The sequence below is a fragment of the Trachypithecus francoisi genome, unplaced genomic scaffold, assembly GCF_009764315.1.
Source record: "Trachypithecus francoisi isolate TF-2019V2 unplaced genomic scaffold, Tfra_2.0 Lachesis_group2, whole genome shotgun sequence".
Taxonomy (NCBI): domain Eukaryota; kingdom Metazoa; phylum Chordata; class Mammalia; order Primates; family Cercopithecidae; genus Trachypithecus; species Trachypithecus francoisi.
Genome location: NW_022681465.1, coordinates 123132778 through 123152694, shown reverse-complemented (window position 1 = coordinate 123152694; position 19917 = coordinate 123132778). Strand labels below are relative to the sequence as shown.

Here is a 19917-nt window from a genome sequence, read left to right as displayed (position 1 = left end):
TAAGAACCACTTACTGTGTCTTTGGCAAATATTTCCTTTGCCTGGGTGACTTCTGCTGTGCTTTGGGTTTATCCAGTAATTATTCAAATATCATTCATTGAGCTCTGCACTTTTTCCTGATTGTCAGAATAACTCCACAAAGAATTGATGTTGTCGTTCCTGTTTTATTAATTGCATGGTGCATGGTGATTAGGAACTCAGACCCTGAACCTATTGGCCTGGTTCAAATCCCAGCTCTGCCACCTTCCAGCCGTAGGACCTAAGGCATGTGGCTTAACCTCTCCTTGCCTCAGTTTTCATCTGAAATATATATACATGTGTATGTGTATGTGTGTGTGTGTGTGTGTGTATATATATATATATATATTTTTTTTTTTTTTTGAGATAGAGTCTTACTCTGTCGCCTATGCAGTACGTAGCGTGATCTTGGCTCACTGCAACCTCTGCCTCCCAAGTTCAAGCGATTCTCCTGCCTCAGCCTCCAGAGTAGCTGGGATTACAGATGCCCACCACCTCGCCCAGCTAATTTTTGTATGTTTAGTAGAGATGGGGTTTCACCATGTTGGTCAGGCTGGTCTTAAACTCCTGACCTCAAGCAATCCACCCACCTCGGCCTCTCAAAGTGCTGGGATTACAGGCATGAGCCACTGCACCTGGCCCAGATAATAATTTTTAATTATACAAAATAGTACCATCTCACAAGATTGTTGTGGGGATTAAATGGCGTTGATATGGGTAACTCTTAGGTCAATGCCTGTCGCATAGTAATGCGCTGTAAATGAGAACTGGTTGTTGCTATTATTGTTACTGATGAGGTGAAGTTACTTTATTGGCTGAACTCTAGTTCGAACCCAGACCTGCATGCTCCAAAGCCCACATTCCTTCTGCCTCACAGGCAGCCTCCCTCCCACTCTGAACCCCTTTTTGTGTATTTTGGGTCCTTCCAGGGGGCCCGGGAAGGTTCCCACACTCTCCTCAGCAGGTTACTCACCTCCCAGCCCCGCATTCCCTAAGAGAAGGCCACAGCTGACCTTTCCCCTACTCCCTAGGCTTCCCTGGAGGTACCCTGTGACTGGCCTGACTCTTCCTTCCAGACTTTTCTTCCAGTCTCAGCTGTCCTTCCAGACCCTGAGGCAGTCCTTGCCCTTTGCATATGATGTTCTTAAGTAAAGAGACAAGATGCTACTAGTGTGCAAACACACGACAGCCCTGCCCCTGGCATCAGCCACTCCTGACATCATCTTGCCAACCCTCCACCTCTCTCAGGCCTCCTGCTGCCCCTCAATGGCCTGCCAGCCCCATCCTTCTCATCTCCACCCCAAAGAGTTAGAGTTGCTGTCCTTCCTTCACCTGACACCCAGGGAGCCTTCTTTGCACTTGGACCATGATCTAGAGGGCTGTTCCTCCATCGCTCACTGTGTGCCATCAGGCCAATCAAGCGCCTCTTGAAGCCTGAGTGTCCTCCACTGTCTGGTATGTGGTTGGGAAGGTTAAATGCAAGGCCTTATTTATTTGGCCCAATCACTGCCAAGTCAGGGCCCAAGCTACTTCCTGCTTCCTCTACAGAACCTCCTGGGAGTAGTCCAGCATGCACGGATTTCACCTTTCTGGGAATCTTGTGTCACCTTTTGTGAAAGTTTCATTTGGAACGATGTCTTCATTGTTTTCATTCCTCCATATACATGATCATGGATGAATGAATAGTTTATGTGTTTACTTCCAGCTGAGTTTAAGCTCATACTTGGTGCTGGACATATAATAGCTATGAAAAGATATTTGAAAATAAGCTTAGGCTCTTCCAAAAATGAATGCCTTTTCTTTTCTTTTCTTTTCTTTTCTTTTCTTTCTTTTTTTTTTTTTTTTTTTAAGAGATGGAATCTTGCAGCCGGGCGCGGTGGCTCAAGCCTGTAATCCCAGCACTTTGGGAGGCTGAGACGGCGGATCACGAGGTCAGGAGATCGAGACCATCCTGGCGAACACGGTGAAACCCCGTCTCTACTAAAAAAAATACAAAAAACTAGCCGGGCGAGGGGGCGGGCGCCTGTAGTCCCAGCTACTTGGGAGGCTGAGGCAGGAGAATGGCGTAAACCCAGGAGGCGGAGCTTGCAGTGAGCTGAGATCCGGCCACTGCACTCCAGCCCTGGCGACAGAGCAAGACTCTGTCTCAAAAAAAAAAAAAAAAAAAAAAGAGATGGAATCTTGCTGTCACCCAGGCTGGAGTGCAGTGGCACGATCTCGTCTCACTGCAATCTCCATCTCCTGGGTTAAAATGATTCTCCTGCCTCAGCCACCCAAGTACCTAGGATTACAGGTGCCTGCCCCCACGCCCGGCTGTTTTTTGTATTTTTCATAGAGACAGATATTCACCATGTTGGCCAGGCTGGTCTCGAACTCCTGACCTCAGGTGATCTGCACCCCTTGACCTCCCAAAGTGCTAGGATTACAGGCGTGATCAAACAAACCCCGGCCTGAGTGCTTTTTCATTTTTTGTTTTTTAGTATTGATGCACTGGAACAGACTTAAATCAGGAGCTCGTTGAATCTCTTCTCATTGGCTTGTATTTTCATTAAGGAAAAGCAAAATTTAAACTATTTGGATACTTTAAAAATATATTTTAGCTTACTTTAAAAACTAATTTACTCCTCCATTCTATCTTTTTGGGGAACCTGGGATATGCCTAGCCACTAGTGCTGTCCTAGGTACAAAAGTCATGATTCCTGCGGTTTATAAGACCTTGTCATGGACACAGGTCCCAGGTCTGACTGTTGCCCATCTGGATATATGTATATTCCACTCCACTGATAAGTTTCTCCTTTGTGGACCTGCCTTGGTTCCATCATTTTGGTCTTCCCAGGGAGGGTTCTCAAGACCCCTTCTTTGGTCATTTCCAGTTTGCTGTGGGGTGTGTAGAGAGCATTGAGCTTCCAGAGTGAACAGTTTTGTGGCCTGCAGCAGGCCCTGGAGTAGGGCTGTACGCTTTGTATCCCTGGAAGTCTTTGTTAGGCTGGCTTTGTAAGCAATAGGCTCAGGGACTTTGCTTCAGGAGGTAAAAAGCAAGACCAAAAATGCCCCCAGAGCTTTCCTCTTAGGAGGAAATGGCCACAAGCCTGCTGTGTTCATTCAGCAGATATTAGGGAGCCTCAACTCTGCCAGGGCCTGTGTTTGGTCATAGTAAGACAACAGTGAACTCTGCAGGCGTGGCTCTGTTGGAATGGGAGAGACAGACAGTCAACATATCAACACACAAATACAGTGACAGAAAGTAATTGGGGGAGGGTGGCACTCAGGTCTGCTCAGGAAGGCCTCTAAAAAACACAGCATTTCAGGCCAGGCACGGTGGCTCACACCTGTAATCCCAGCCCTTTGGGAGGCCAAGGTGGGCAGATCACCTGAGGTCAGGAGTTTGAGACCAGCAGGGCCACCATGTTGAAACCCCGTCTCCACTAAAAATACAAAAATTAGCCGGGTATGGTGGTGGGAGCCTGGAATCCCAGCTACTCAGAAGGCTGAGGCAGGAGAATCGCTTGAACCTGGGAGGCAGAGGTTGCAGTGAGCTGAGATCACACCACTGCACTCCAGCCTGGGTGACAAGAGCAAGACTCCATCTCAAAAAAAAAAAACCAGAACAGAACAACAAAAACGAAAACAGAAAACAGCATTTCAACTGAGAGCCAGCCATGCAAAAAGTAGATGGGCAGGGACAGGTAACAGTGTCACAGGCAGGAGACCTGTGGGAGCAAAAGGCTCTGAGGTGGGAATGAGGTTACTATTGCATTCTGAGTATTGAGAAAGATGAAGCTGGAGGGGCAGGCCAGGGGCAAGGAGTTCTATTCCATCTCATTTTGGTGGTAAGACTTTGAAAAGTTTGGAGCAACAGAGTGACAAGACTGGATTAACGTGTTGTTGTTTTTATTATGGGGGTGGGCAAGGGAGTGAGCAGGAAGGAGTGTAGGTAGAAAAACTGAGAAAATAAACAGCTGGAGAAGTGAGGAAAGGGCGCTGCAAAGTGGGTAGAGAGGGAGAGGCAAAGAGGGAAGGAACAAGAGAGAGAAAGAGACAGAGACGGGGAGCCAGAGAGACCAAGAGAGATGTCAGTGATTCTTTTGGGGGCTGTGATGAGAAGAAGCTATTGTGACTTAGGGGCTTCTGGAAAGCCCTAGGTGAAGGTCCAGTCTGTGGCCTGTGAACGTGCAGAGCATGGGCATGGGTTCTCCCATCCAGGTAGGACATGGAGAGTGAGCAGCAAGGGAAGGATCTTGGTTCATTGTCTAGTGCTCTATCCAATTCATGGCAGAATGCTGCAACATGATTTCTGCCGACTAGATTCATTATGTCGCTGAAGAGTGTGTTTATTGTAAGGCTTCATTCTGGAGAGAAAGTAGCAGGAAGCAAAGGAATACACACTACTTGAGCCCTGTTCAGTGCCAGAGCTTGCTGGTGCAGCCGGAGGCCCATGGAGGCGAGGTGTCTGGCCCAAGCTCTCGTGCCTGCGAACCTGGGTCCCTGGAGTTCCAAAGCCTTTGCCCCGTCTGCTGGCCTCCAGGCTCCTGTGTGTCCATAGGAAAAAAGCTGTCATACATTGGTGTCAGGCAAAAGTCTTCCAAGTCAGCTGAGCTGGGAGAATTCCCCGGCCCATACCCTGCTCTGATCTGGGAATCGAATGTGATAATGGAGTCAACCTTGTCTCTCAAATCACTGAAACCTGTGGACAATCCACAAGGATCCTTTCTACCTTCAGTGTCACCTTCTTCCCCCAGGACTTTCGAGTAGAGCTATCCAAGGGCTGCAGAACGCACATGCCAGAGAGAGCTGGCTTCTTCATGATGATGATTATACTAATTACAATGAAACAGGAGTAGGAGACAGAGGCCTTGTTTGCTACCCAGTGGGCTATGCATTCCCGGGGGGAAGGGAATTGGCTGTTGTCGCACTTCTCCAGTTACCAGCTGGGAACGAGGGAAGCCCATGGAGACGGTTCCTGGTGGACGAGATGGAGCAGTGGGCCAAGGCTCAGGTGGCTCATGTCCAATAATCCTAGCCCTACCCAGGGCCCCAGGAGCCCTGTCAGTTGTACAAAGTCTCTGAGGATCATCTGTAAAACAGGGGAATAATCATGATGGTCATGATGCCACTGTTGTGACGGTTATTTGAATATCAAATAAGGTCAAGAATCCAAAAGCACTTTGAGAACCTTAAATATTTCTTCAATCACAAGTTTCTCTTTGTTGGGACAAGCAAAATTTGGAAAGTGGAGGACCTAGCTGTGAACCCTGCTGGGAATTCCAATGAGATCTTTCTTTCTTTCTTTCTTTGTGAGTTCATTTATTCATTCAGTGAACATTCATTTGGTACCCACTCATAAGATGCTGAGGTTACAACTATTAATAAGATATTAAGATACTGTCTTTTTCTTCCTCTTTCTCTATTACACACACACACGTGCACACACATACACACACGCACGCACACACTTATTGGGCCAATTGGAAATTCATACATTCTCCCCGGCACTGGAGCTGAAAGCGTCTGCCAACCTGTGGGTTTCTTTTCCGTGTGGTTCACCATCTGGAGTGGCAACCTGCCTTCTGTGTGTGTGTGTGCATGTGTGCGCACACGCGTGCATGCCAGGGTATTGTGTTCCCTTTCTGTGCTTGAGCGGCTGAATGAACAAGAGAAAGAGCAAAGGCAAAGAGGACAATGCCCAGAAGTCATCCTAGCAGTATGAATGAATAATTCATATTGTATCTGCCTCTTTCTAGGCCTTCCCAAAATAGCTGTTTTAATTGCTTATTTGTTTCACTGCTGACTTTAATCCAGCCGCCTTCAGCTCAGAACACTTCGGTGTTTCATGTTGACTTGCAGGTAGGGCTTCCCTTCAGGGAATAACATTCTATTTATGTTCTTCTTTAAAAAGAAATGATGGGAGAAAAATAAACCCATAAAGCAAGTCATACTTTTCAGAGGTGAAAACCATTTTTCAACTCTTGTGCAGAGCTCCTTTGTAATCAGTTACCATAGGCCTCTGTGGTCCTAAAAACCAAAGAAATAGCAGTCGAGTTGCAGACAAGGTGAGCTTCTGGCTAGATCAGTCTGCCCACTGTGGTGTGTTCACTTGGGAATCTGAGTGTGCGAACACTTGGGAATCCACAGACTTGGGATCGTTGCATATGGTGGGCCATGCTGGCTTGTGGTTTTCCAGACATGTCAGCTGCAGCATCCGGAACAGGTCTCAGGAAGGCCCTGTCTATCTGGGTGGGTGACCTGGAGAAACAGTGTCATGTCTCCCTGGGGCCCTGGTAGGACAACTTTGGTAGGCAATGCACAGCTTGGTTTAGAAAAGGCTTCACACAGTGGTCCTGGAGGGATGACTTGTTCTATACAATAAGGAGATGTCAGGAGGTGTGTTCAGAAAATGAATGAGGATGGGCAAGGAGAGCTCAGTGAGTGTCAGGGAACCTGAGTGTCCAGAAGGATCCACTCCTCTGGCTGCATGACCCCGAACACGTCCTTGGGACGCAGTCATGGAAACTCAGCACTGAAAGGTCCTGTAGCCATCACTTTGTCACCTCATGGTAGGGATGGGAAAACAGCAGCCCAGGGGCTGGGAAGGTGCCCACAGTCACTCAGTGGTATAGCTGAGGGTTGATACCAGTTGGATTTGCCTCTCAACTAGCTGAATGTCCTTGGATGAACCAGTTAACCTCCCTGTGCCTCAGTCTCTACATCTATAAAATGGAGCTAGTAATACTATGTATAAGATTGTTTTAAATCAGTTAATATGTTGCATTGAATTGACGATTTTCTTTTTTCTTACAACTTTATTGAGGAATTTTTGAAGTCTTCTAAATGGTATGTGTTTAAACAATTTTATGAGCTTTGACACGCATATATATATGTGTGCCATACACACACATACATGTATACATACACATGTGGCAACTCCTCATCATAATCAGTATAACAAACCTTCTTATCTCCAAAACTTTTCTTGTGCCTCTCTGTAATCCTCTCCCTCTAACCCTCCTCCCCAGGCAACTGCTGACCTGCTTTCTGCCCCTGTAATTAATTTTTTTTTCTAGAATTTTATATAAATGGAATCACACAGTATATGGTTTTTGTTGCTGTTGGTGGTGGTGGTGGGGTGTGGGTGTGTGGGTGTGTGCGTGTGTGTGTGTTTGAGACAGACTCTCACTCTGTCACCCAGGCTGGAGTACAGTGGCACGATCTGGGTTCACTGCAACCTCTACTTCCCCGACTCAAAGGATCCTCTCCCCTCCACCTCCCAAGTAGCTGGGACTACAGGTACGCGCCTCCATGCCTGGCTAATTTTTTTGTATTTGTAGAAACGGGGTTCTACCATGTTGCCCAGGCTAGTCTTGAACTCCTGAGCTCAAGCGATCCACCCACCTCAGCATCCCCAAGTGCTGGGATTAGAGGCGTGAGCCGCCACATCTGGCCTTTACACTATGGAGTTTTTTACCTAATGTGTGTCTGAAATTAATCTTCGTTACTGCGTATTTTAATAGTTTATTCCTTTTTATTGCTGAGTAGTATTCTGTTGTTTGGCTATACCACAGTTATCTATCCGTTTACCTATTGATGGATATATGGATTGTTTCTAGCTTGAGGTTATTATAAATAAAGAAAATATTGATTTGAAGAAGCACCATTATTGTATGTGCCATAAGAAGGGGAAATTGTGCCAATTAAACTATGTCGCAAATTTTTTATGTAATTAGAATATTTATTTTATATTTGTTGAAATAAATCTTTCAAACTTAGTTTTTTTGGTTTTTTTTCTCTTTTAACTCACATATCACTTTTATGTGTTCAAAAAACCCGCAAAGGAATACATGAGCAAAATAAAGCTCTGGTGTTCCTACAGTGTCTTCCCATTCAGAATCCAGTTCTTTGGAGTAGCTTTTTAGCTGAGTTATTAATGTCTGTGCTTTTACTATTGTCCTTTGTGCCCTTAAGAGTGTTAGCCGTGCAGCCTTGTTATAAGGACCCACAAAGGGACTCAAAGCCTGGCAATTCTGTAGAGGTAGCCAGCTTCAGAGTCCTGCTTTGGGAATGTTGCTAAACAGGTCTGTTGACTACATTCTCCACACCTTTCCACAACCATTTGGTTCTTAGGGGTTAAAAGTGCTTACAACTTTATTGAGGAATTTTTGAATTCCTCAGTGTCTTGTCTGTGGGATTTTTATCCCAAGCCTGTGGCACCCATTCCGCCAGTGGCAGTGCTGGTGTCTTTGATATACGTGCACACACAGACAGTGACAGCTCTATCAGGACTGCTGCCTAGCTGATGGCAGTTGTAGGATGTCAGTAGTAGTAGCATACATCAGAGTTTCAGAAAATGCTGAATGTGTTTTAAAATGTGCATCTTTTGGTGAAACAGGGTCTATGTAAAGGACATTGGGCAGTGGCACTTTGCAAATACTCAATGAAATTTTGCTTTTATTATTATTATTGCTATTACTATTAAGCATCAGTTTCCTGTTGGTAAAATTGGGGTGATGGTACCTGCCTCACAGAAATATTGTTAGAATAAAGGAAACAATCTATTTTACATGGAGCATATGGTCCCATGCCTAGTGCTTCACTGGCCTTAAGTGGAAGCTGCCCTGACCTTTGGGACAGGTTGACCAGATATTAGACTAAAGCTGCAGAGGGTGCCTTAGTGGTGTTATATTCCAGCTTCCTCATTTTGTAGGTGGGAAAGACCCAGAGAGAGAGGGTTAAGGTCCAGCAAGAGGAGTGCCTTGCCCAAGGGCATTGTCAGGCTTCAAACCCAGATCTCATCATTCCTCTTCCAGTGTTCTGTCTAAACCATGCAGTCATGGGAGGGGCCCTAAGTCAGACAGGATCCCAGAAAAGTCTTCATGGTCAATTCCATTTCTAGAAGGACCAGCTCCTCCAGCTGTGTGGTAAAGGTCAGAGCTCAAGGAGCAGAAGATTCTGGAATGGCCAAATTCCAGGGCAGGGTGAGCTGCTGCCTCCGCAGTTCCTGCTGACAAGGCTTCTAGACAGCCCAGCACCTGGGAAGAGCCCTTGGGAACCCAGCTTATGAGGCTGGAAGGATTAAGGCTTGGGTTTGAGTGTCCCCAGAGTCCTAAACACAGAAAGGAGGAGGGCTGTAGGCCTGCCTGGGGTTGTGTGCTAGGTGCTGTGTCGAGTCTTCTCCATGCACTGATGAATACAAGAACCTGGGAAGCAGGTTTTCTTGTCTGCTCTATACCTGCAGGAAAACTGAGGCTCAGAACTGAGGGAGGAATGGGCTGAGATTACACAGTTAGGAAGGATTGAACTGGGAGTCCTCTCTGGTTCTGTTGGCTTTTTCTTTAGGGCACGGAGCTTCCATAGCCTAACTCCTAATTCAGGAATGAGGATGAAGCTGGGGTTGAGCTGGGTGAGGAGCAGACAGCTATTCCAGGGTCTTCATTCTACTGTGGTGTGGGACTTTTAGGCAATTACCTTCCAAGGAGGAGTTTGAGACCAGCCTGACCAAGATGGGGAAATCCCACTTCTACTAAAAATACAAAAATTAGCCTGGCATGATAGCATGAGTAGTCCCAGCTACTCAGGAGGCTGAGGCAGAAAAATCACTTGAACCCTGGGAGGTGGAGACTGCAGTGAGCTGAGATCACGCCACTGCACTCCAGCCTGGGTGACAGAGCGAGACTCCATCTCAAAAAAAAAAAAGATGGTTTAAGCAGTCCCAGCTCCTCCAGGAAGGGAGGTGATAGAGTACAGTGCAAGGTTTATTAGCTGTGCAAGCCAGGACAATTATTTTGCTTCAGTTTCCCCATCATGAAAATAGGGGTATAAAACCTAACTCATCCTAACAGCCGATGTAGATTGAGCCCTGAATGCCATGTGGTCAGCACAGCCCATTTTAACGCAGCAGTGACTTTGAGCACCGCCATCTTATGGATGAGGAAACAAAGCCACACAGGTTAGAGTTAATGCCCAAGGGGACTGAGCTAACGAGTGATAGCGCCTGCATTGGGACCCAAATGTCTGACTCCAGACCTGTGAGTTTTAACCACCACCGTGTATCTCTTAGGGTGAAGACTGATAATGGTGGGGGTGGCGATGGTGGTGACGATAGCTCACGTGTTAAGGATTTGAGATGAAGGGTGACGTGATTCTTCACGATGCACAGAACTCTCTGATTATGTTTACAACCTACATTTATCAAGGGTTTGTCTTGTGCCTGTCCCAGCACTAGATACTGTATGGGTTATCTCATTTAATCCCCACAACACTCTTACTAGAGTGAGACTTCCCGTGTAAGTTTCAAAGAGAAGAAAACTCCTCTCAAGCAGGTTACATAACCCACCCACAGTTTTGGAAGAGGCGGAGCCTGGGTTTCAGCCTTGCATCCCATTCCTGAGCCTTTGTGGGTAACATCTACCCTGCCTCCTCCTTATGGAGCTGACCACAGCTCTCTTTCCTCCTCCCCTCCCCAACCCTCCCTGACTACACCCCATTGCTGCATTCTCTCCCTGTCCATTGGCCCGTTGGCCTTTCACATCTATATTGCTTACCTAGCGCCTTATTAAATATCTCTGCATCCTCTAATTACCCGTGGCTCAGGCCGCGGGTAGCGTTACAGCCACATACACTCCCATGGAATGTTGTGGGGATGACTCCCTGCCTGTTTGGAGTGTGAGTCTTGTTCCCCGGCCAGGCCCTCAGCCCCTGGAGGCAGAAACATGGCTTCTTCAAGTGTCTGAGCCCTCGTAGTGCCTAGCATGGGCCTGGGGTGCCATACCCACTTGATAAATTCTTGTTTGGTGGATCGACTGAAATGAGGGTGGAAGGATGAGAGTGGAGCGTGAGACAGAGAGTGTCTCTGGGTCACCCTCCAGCTCAACACAAGGGCAGTGCTCAGAGGAATGATCCAAAGTGCATACCCAGGCCCCAGAGCCCCCACAGCCAACCTCCGCCTCCACTTCACCTGAATAGCGTGGATCTCTCTGAAATGGCCCTGTTGATTTGCTTCTGGCCAGGGTGCATCTTGCCCTCTAGACTGTAAGGGCAAGGCCCTATCTGTCTCTTTCCTCTGTAGCTGGTGTTAACGAAGGCTCTGCTGTGTGTCATGTGTTCAGCTCTCCTAACAAACTTGAGAGATGGTTATTTTTATCATCCCCAGATTTGTTAGACAATGAATAAAAGCGTCTGAACCAAACTGAATGAAAGGAAGGAGGACTTCAAACATTGCCTTTCTTCCTGTTCACTCTGGTGTCCCCGGAGCGAAAGGTGAAGGGACTGCTTAGAAATGGTGCTCTTCGGCCGGGCGCGGTGGCTCAAGCCTGTAATCCCAGCACTTTGGGAGGCCGAGACGGGCGGATCACGAGGTCAGGAATCGAGACCATCCTGGCTAACATGGTGAAACCCCGTCTCTACTAAAAAATACAAAAAACTAGCCGGGCGACGTGGCGGGCGCCTGTAGTCCCAGCTGCTTGGGAGGCTGAGGCAGGAGAATGGCGTAAACCCAGGAGGCGGAGCTTGCAGTGAGCTGAGACCCGGCCACTGCACTCCAGCCTGGGCGGGGCAGAGCAAGACTCCGTCTCAAAAAAAAAAAAAAAAAAGAAATGGTGCTCTTCAGCAGCCCCAGGTGGAGAAGCGTTATCAGGAATTGTGCAACCTCAGCTATGGGAACGATGCGTGTGAAACAGCCCGGGGCGGGAAGAACCAGCCTGGCCATTGTGCCTGGGCTGGGGAGGAGAGGTTCGGCTGAGTTTGGACAGTTCTTGGCTTGGAGTCTGGAGAGCCCTTTAGAAAGTGATCCCGCCCAGCCAGCCCTCAGAGAGAGCAGGCCAGCATCCTGCTGGACGGTAATAAAGAGGTTACTGTGGGAAGCTGGGGCTTGCTCGGGAAACACTAGGAACATGAAAGATAGGGTATGCATTCTTCAGTCCCGAGAGAATCACCACCCAGTATTAGACTTGGCAGAAGGCTTTCCTCTCCTCCTCTGAGCCGCCTCCTTAGAAAAGGCACATTGTCAGAATACCAAATGCCCACCGTGGTCTCATGTCCCCACAGCCCGTAGGAAAGTGACTACCAGTTACCCACTGGTGGTTGCCCCTGAGAGGAGGGTAAGGGAGGCTTCCAGCCCCCCCAGGCGGCTCTCCCCGACAGGTGTGCCTGTGTGCTGTTTGTAGGGTGCTCCTGGCAGAACCTACCTGTCTCCACGGCGACACATCCGGCCGTTTTTTCCAGGAGGGCCTGTTGAGAAATATTCAGGAATGTTTGTACTCCTTTAGAGATTTGTAATTAAGAAGAGGCAGAACTCGTTCTTGTCTGGCACCCTCCCCTCTTGCCCCTCCAGCATCTGGGTCATTTGATTTCACAATTGGGGTTTTCGGCAGCCTGAGATGTGGAGGCTGGAAGCAGGGACCGACTGAAGCAAGCTGGATGGTGGTGAATTGCTTCACCCGAGGGTGGGGGCTGGAAGTTCCAGGCAGGCCCCCAAGTCCTGGCCACATCTGAAAGCGGACATTTCTTCCCAGGTTGCATCCTTAGCACTTGCCCAAGGTGAAACATTTCAGGCCAGAGGAGCACCCACAGTTCTCCGGGGGAGTGGGGGTGGCTGGTTTAAATGGACAATTCCTCTCCTTAACTGGCAGGAAGAGTGAGTGTGTGCACGTATATATGTGTGAGTGTGTCTGTTTAAATCTTTGTGCAGCCAAAAACACATCTCTTCATCCTGAATGACACATCTCTACACACTGAATAATTCATCTCCCTCTTGGCATTTGTTCCAGAGAGAATCTTGCTGTCCAGATTTCTTGTAAGTTGCATAGCCTTCCATAGGAGCTTCCTTGTTTCCCCATGGAAGAGCTCTGGGAGTCAGGATATCAGTCAGTCAGCCCTCTGGCATTTCCCCCGTGACTGCATCAAAGGAGAATGAGAATATCAAACCCAAAGTGCTTCTCTTTCCTTTACCCTCTCCATCTAGCTTTGGGTCCTCTTGCCTCCCTCTGCTTTATTGCTCTTGGGCACAGTGTCTAGGCTCACTGCAAGTGGAGTCAGCATTGTGCCCTGGTAGAGTATCCACATGTCTGTCACATTACTGATGCTTGGAGCTAACAAACGTATTTAGCTCTGACTTCTCAATGTGTAAGGCTGGAACAATCAGTGGAGTTAATGGTTTTCCAGATAGTGACACATTTTCAGTGTTTCATTCCCATCCTCCTAACCCCATCTCCATCCTCACACCCAGCAAGCTCAGTAAATCATTTGTATTAATGACTTTGAAACACTTATTTTTTTTTTTTGAGATATAATATTGCTGTGGAGTGCATTGGCATGATATCAGCTCACTGCAGCCTCCGCCTCCCGAGTTCAAGCGATTCTCCTGGCCTAGCCTCCCAAGTAGCTGGGATTACAAGTGCCTGCCACCATGCCCGGCTAATTTTTGTATTTTTAGTAGAGACGGAGTTTGACCATGTTTGCCAGGCTGGTCTTGAACTCCTGACCTCAGGTGATCCACCTGCCTCAGCCTCCCAAATGCTGGGATTACAGGAGTGAGCCACTGCATCCAGCTGACTTTGAAACACTTAATTGCCTTTTTATTAAGCTGCCATGGATTTCCCAGGTCTTTTGAATATCCTTGCACCAACACATAGATAACTGAAGGTCCCAAATATGCTAAAGCTCCCATGCCTTTTGCCTGCTTCAGGTGTCCCTCTGGTCTCGTTTCACCGTCTGTACCTCTAGCAGAGCTTGCTCTGTGTTCCAGATTGTTCTGAGACTCACTTCATCTTGTTAATTTTTATTAGCAGAGCTCGAGTTTTGGAATCTGGCAGTGGAACTTCAGGTTATACCTCTGGTGTTTACTAACTGTATGATGTCAAGCATGTTTTCTTATTTGCAAAACAGTAAGAGGACCTGCTGCCTGGAAAGGGAATGTCACATACACAGCTTGCTTTCTAGGCCTAGAGTTAGCCATTAGTCAACATTTTAGTTATAATTAATATATGAACACAGCAAATACATTAGTTAAAAAAAAAAAAGCAAGAAAGAAAAGAAAATTACACTGAAATCCCTACATTCAGATAGCATTTTAATGTGTCTCTTTCCAGTTTCTTTACTAACACACACATATACACTCTTCAGGCAAAATGTCATACTGTAACACTATCCTGTAGCTTTTATCTTTTAACAGTGTTGTTTTTCTCAGAGTATATTGAGAGCATCTTTCATGTTAGCAAAATAAAGAGCACTTCATTTTTTTTTTTTTTTGAGATGGAATTTTGTTCTTGTTACCCAGGCTGGAGTGCAGTGGCATGCTCTTGGCTCACCGCAACCTCCACCTCCCAGGTTCAAGCAATTCTTCTGCCTCAGCCTCCCAAGTAGCTGGAATTACAGGCATGAGCCACCACACCTGGCCAGAACACTTCATTTTTTTTTTTTTTTTTTGTTCCTACATATTAATTACTTTATTCACCGATGCACAAATATTTATTGAGCACCAATTGTGCCAGACACAGTATTCTGTAGCTTAGATGCACCACTGATTAAAATCACTTAATCTCCAAGGAGGAATTTTGAAAAGTGATGATCCATATGCAGAAACAGGGGAGCTGTTGGGAAGGGGACGTATCTTCATGGTTTTCTGGGTTGCAGACTGTCTATATAAGATTCATACCGGCCGGGCGCGGTGGCTCAAGCCTGTAATCCCAGCACTTTGGGAGGCCGAGACGGGCGGATCACGAGGTCAGGAGATCGAGACCATCCTGGCTAACACGGTGAAACCCCGTCTCTACTAAAAATACAAAAAACTAGCGGCTAGCTGGGCGAGGTGGCGGGCGCCTGTAGTCCCAGCTACTCGGGAGGCTGAGGCAGGAGAATGGCGGGAACCCGGGAGGCGGAGCTTGCAGTGAGCCGAGATTGCGCCACTGCACTCCAGTCTGGGCGACAGAGCGAGACTCCGCCTCAAAAAAAAAAAAAAGATTCATACCTCTGCTGGTAGGTGGGACTTCTCTGGGCACAGTGCAGGTGGAGGAATGAGCCAGAAAGAATGATCTGACTGGTGGCCTGACCATGCCTGTTTCCCCACAGATTGACCTGTCATCAGCCGTGGAGTCACTCCCCATAGAAGGCATACCTGTGTGTGGAGCTTTCCCTCAGAGCCCCTTTCAAGGCTTTGTTAGATGAGGTGATGTTAGATGAGGCTTTGCTCTTGGTCGCTGGTCTTCATTCTCCATAAGGAAGAGGGAACAAACCACTTAAAGAACTTTGAGCAAGACACTGAGGGAAGTGGCCTTTTGTTTCTGACATCTGGCAGGGCGTGGGGGGCGGTGGCAGGTGGCCTGGAGATGGCTTTGGGGAAACTTCATCCAGGTCATTTGGAGCAGGTGCTCCTGAACCAAGTGCATTCTGAGCTAAGGAAAGTCCCCATCTCCTGTGTTGAGCCCATTTTCCCTCCTTCTGCTCCAAAACGGTGGCTTATGTTTTCCCATGGGGCTTAGGAGATGCATTGAAGGTGTCAACTTTCAAGAGAATCTGGTAGCTCCCTGCAGGGACCCTAGAGACCAGCCATCTTGCTTGAAATCCCAGCTTTGTCTTTGACATTGAGAATGTTATTTAGTCTTTCTTTGTCTCAGTTTCTCCTTCTGGTAATGGAGGTAAGGATAACTAATGATTTTTGAGTGCCCATTCACACTGGCACCTGTGCTAAAAGTACTCACAAACAGGCCTTATTTAACCCACCCAACAACTGGAGAGTTAGTACTGTCCTCATTATACAGATAAGAATACTGAGGCTCAGAGAAGTAAAGTAAGTTGCCTAATTCACACAGCCAGTAAGTGATGCCTACTAAACCCTTATTTGTTTTATTGCTGTTGGTGGTGGTGGTGGTTGTGTTTTAGAGGCAGGGTCTTGCTCTGTTGCCCAATTTGTAGTGCAGTGGTGCCATCACAGCTAACTGCAGCCTCCAACTCCTGGGCTCAAGCGGTTCTTCCACCTCAGCCTCCCGAGTAGCTGGGACTACAGGTGTGCACCACCATACCCGGCTAATTTAGCACATAGTGTGTTGCACATCACATACCTCTGGCCTCATCCTCATGGAACCAGCAGCCTTCCACAGTGCAGCAGTAAATTACTGTCAGAAGCTTCTGGGTATTCATTCATTCAACCAAAAGATATTTTTCATAGCCTGCCAGACCCTGGGTGTGTAGTGGTACATGAACACACCAGGTCCTATCCAGCCAGGGCTCTTTCAGCATTCCTTTCTTCATGTATTTTTCTTTAAGTTGGATTTGGAGTAGGTTTTAGAGGGCAGGAGAGTGTAAGCCTCACCTTTTTTTGGTTTTTCCTGTGTATTCATTACATTATTCACCCATTGCGCTTTTTTTTTTTTTTGGACACAGAGTTTTGCACTGTCACCCAGGCTGGAGTGCAATAGTGCGATCTTGACTCACTACATCCTCCACTTCCCAGGTTCTTCTGCCTCAGCTTCCTGAGTAGCTGGGATTACAGACACCAGCCACCACGCCCAGCTGATTTTTGCATTTTTACTGGAGACAGAGTTTCACCACATTGACCAGGCTGGTCTCAAACTCTTGACCTCAAGTGACCCACCCACCTCAGCCTCCCAAAGTGCTGGGATTGTAGGCATGAATCACTGTGCTGGGCCCCATTGCACAAATATTTATTGAGCACCAATTGTGCTGGACACAGGATTCTGTAGCTTGGTTGCACCATTGATTAAAATCATTTAATTAATCCACAGGAAGGAATTTAAAAGGTGATGATCCATATGCAGCAGCAGGGGAGCTGTTGGGAGGGGACATATCTAGCAAGTCTCTTCCTTGGAAGGAAGCCCTTGATGAGAAATACCTAGACCCCAGCCCAGTCATCTCCCATCCCGTCCCATTGTACTTCACTTTGCCAATCTAAAGAAAGAATCTGAAGCAGAGCCTTCTGGGCTTCCAGAATTGGGATCGGGTAGGAAGCAGACAGGAGAAGGAGGTTGTAGAATATGTATTTTAGGCAGAGGCAGCAATGGGAAGAAACCAAAGTGACTGTCTGGAGGGGCCACCCAGGCTGAATCTCATATACCCAGATTCTGAGCTTCCCATACTCTGGTTTAAATACTTGACAAATTGTTTGTGATCGTTTTCCAGCACTGACAAGCCTTTGTTAGTTTAGTTGAGTGATTTGTTTATTTGATTTAGCCACTGAGACTTGGTGATTACTACCATTTCACTCCCCACAAGATGGGGACGTAGAGAGCGGTTATTACTAAAAGGTCAGTTTGGCCTGGATTGTCTAGGGAAGCGCCATTGTGGGTGCAAGCATTTGGGAATCAGCTCAAGAGGAAAATAAATATTGCTCATTGGCCAAACTCACAGGAATGGAACATCTGCTGTTCTTGATGTTGCGGCAAGCCAGCCTTCCAAAGGGCAAGTGAGCATGACAGGCGTGAGACAGAGCCAGGATAAGGATTGGAGGTGGGGTGGTTGAGTGAGTTGCAGGTGGAAGAGCCAAGGGGGGCTGAAGTCCAAGTCAAGAAACAAGACTTGACCTTAGACCCTTTTCCTGCAAACCCTCAATCAGAGATGCAGAAAAAAAGGCCCAAAGAAGGAAGGTGACTTGCTCCAGTCACTTCCAAAGGAGTGGCAAAGTTGGGACCAGAACACAGATTCCCTGCCTCCCCTACAGGGTGATCTTATCCTGCCGCTGCAGCTATATGTTCACCTTCCCGGGAACAAAGGGGACAACAGACCTGGTGCTGCTGCAGTGCAAAACTTCTGGATCTGTTGAGCCAGCCCAGAAAAGCAAGAGGCCCAGAGAAGCAGCAAGTCGTAGGCGTTTGGGGATTGTAGGCTGATGGAGTCTGTTTCTCCTCTCCCTTGCCAGGTACACCAAACCGCTCACCTTTGCTGACTGCATTAGTGATGAGTTGCCGCTAGGATGGGAAGAGGCATATGACCCACAGGTTGGAGATTACTTCATAGACCACAACACCAGTAAGTTCCTGATGGTCCTCCCTTCCCCGTGCCCTCTTCATCCCTCTACCTCCAAGCCCACCCTCCCTCCAAGTCTGGAAGAACCACTTGCAGACTCTTGGAGCCAGATTGTATTTTGTTTTATATAGATGTAGATAGAAACGTCGATGTAGATATAGATAGATAATGTATGCTCGTGTAAAAATAACAGTTTAGAAGGGTTTTTAATAGAATCTAAAACTCCTCTCACAATCCATCTCCCCAATTTTATGGGAGCAGCCATTGCGAACAGTTTCTTGTGTATCATTCCAGAAATTTTCTAATCGTGTGTTTGTGTGTGTGTATGTGTACATATGCACATATATATTTACATATATAAATTTAAGGGCATAGCTTTTTTTCCCGCTAAAAGAAAGATGTGTCATTGTCATTGCCAGACCATCTTAGAGCAGCCAGAGCCCTAGCAGGCCCCCCACAGCACGTATGCATATATGTCCGTAGTGGATTGGCAAGAGAGAGTGTATGTGTGTGCATGTGTGTGTGTATGTCTGGCCCGTCATACCAGTCAGCCCATGCTCACTTCATATCTGTGATCCAAGTATCCTGATCCATTACAAAGATTCCTAGTACCTCTGTCTCAGACTATGATGGAGGAATGACTTGAGAAAAGGAGCAGGTTGTCTGACAGGTGGAGAAACCCAGGGAGCAGTCCTCCAGCAGGGGAGACTTTATATGTGTTTGGGTCTCATCCATTGAGCACCCTGTTGGCCAGGACCGTTCTCTGAAATTTGCTGTCCCACTTGTCCATGTGTACAGAAGAAAGGGATTTTTCTGCCTCACTCTCAGCCTTCTGAACTGTAGCATCCCCTTAATCCTCTCAGGCAAGAAGAAAATGGAATGAAATGGGATGTGCCTGGCAAAGTCTGAAGGCTGAGGCTAGGGCATCAAATCCTAATAGCCTCTGTTTACTGAGCACACCTTCTGTGCCATGTCCTGTGCTGAGCACTTGATAGGCATTATCTCTTTTAATCCTCCCAATTCCTGGTGGGACGGTGAGATGATCATCCCCATGTCATAAATGGGATTTAGAGTTAATTGACTACTTAAGACTCACAGCTAAAACGTGGCAGGGCTGGGATTTGAACTGGTCCTGGAGAATGAAGTTGTACTTCTCCATCTACTTCCTCTTCTGGGTTTCAGTAGCACCCTAGCCACACCTCTCTTGTGCCCTTCATCACCCTGTATTATGATCATTTGCCTGTTGTTACAGGTCTCCTAGAGCAGAGACTGTGTCTAATTCATCTCTCTAGTCCCAGGCCTTTGCCTGGTAAGGCACGTAGTAGGTGTGAACTTAACCTGTGCTAAATAGAAAAGGGCATACGTGCATGAATGCATGAATAAATGAGTGAATGAGTGGACTGTTGTTGGCACCAAAGTGTAGAAGAGCTTCTGAGAGACAGCTAATGGCATTAATTGCATTGTTGGGGGTAGCAAAGGTTTTTATTAGCACTCATGATTGCGTCCTGGATAATGAGAAGTAAATATGCCTAATTGAGTGTGTACGGGGAATGAGGTTAATGCTTGGAGGGCTGCATGGGATGCTGGGTTAAACACTGATGTGCAGGAGCCCTAATCAGTCTTTTCCTGTTTCTAATTGCTGAGTGCATCCCCCTCATTAAAATCTCATGGCGGGAGTGGAATTTCAAGGTGCTTCTGGGAGCTGTTGGAGAAATGGAAGAAAGTAGCAGGCCGTGGCAGACTTTATTCTTGAGGGAATGAAGGCAGAAATGGGGTATATGGGGGTGATTAAATGGGGCCATAGCAGGAAGAATTCTATCTGGTAGTTTCATAAACTGTCAGGCTACTGGTTTCCTCTTGATTTGAGGTAGTCTGGTTGGATGTGGGGGACCACCTCAGTAGATGGAGCCATTGATACCAATATCGTAGGAA

The 19917-nt window shown here is 47.2% G+C and overlaps 1 protein-coding gene across 11 annotated transcripts in view; it reads left to right on the top strand.

The window, feature by feature from the left end:
• Positions 1-19917, top strand: part of WWC1 (WW and C2 domain containing 1) — a 179915-nt gene that overhangs the window by 58068 nt on the left and 101930 nt on the right. For 10 of the 11 annotated variants that reach the window (XM_033180352.1, XM_033180351.1, XM_033180348.1 and 7 more), the window contains exon 2: positions 17879-17988. The exons of the other annotated variant lie outside the window; for it this stretch is intronic. In XM_033180352.1, the coding sequence (XP_033036243.1) occupies positions 17879-17988 (110 nt within the window). The remainder of the gene's footprint in view (positions 1-17878; positions 17989-19917) is intronic. 11 annotated transcript variants of the gene reach the window in all.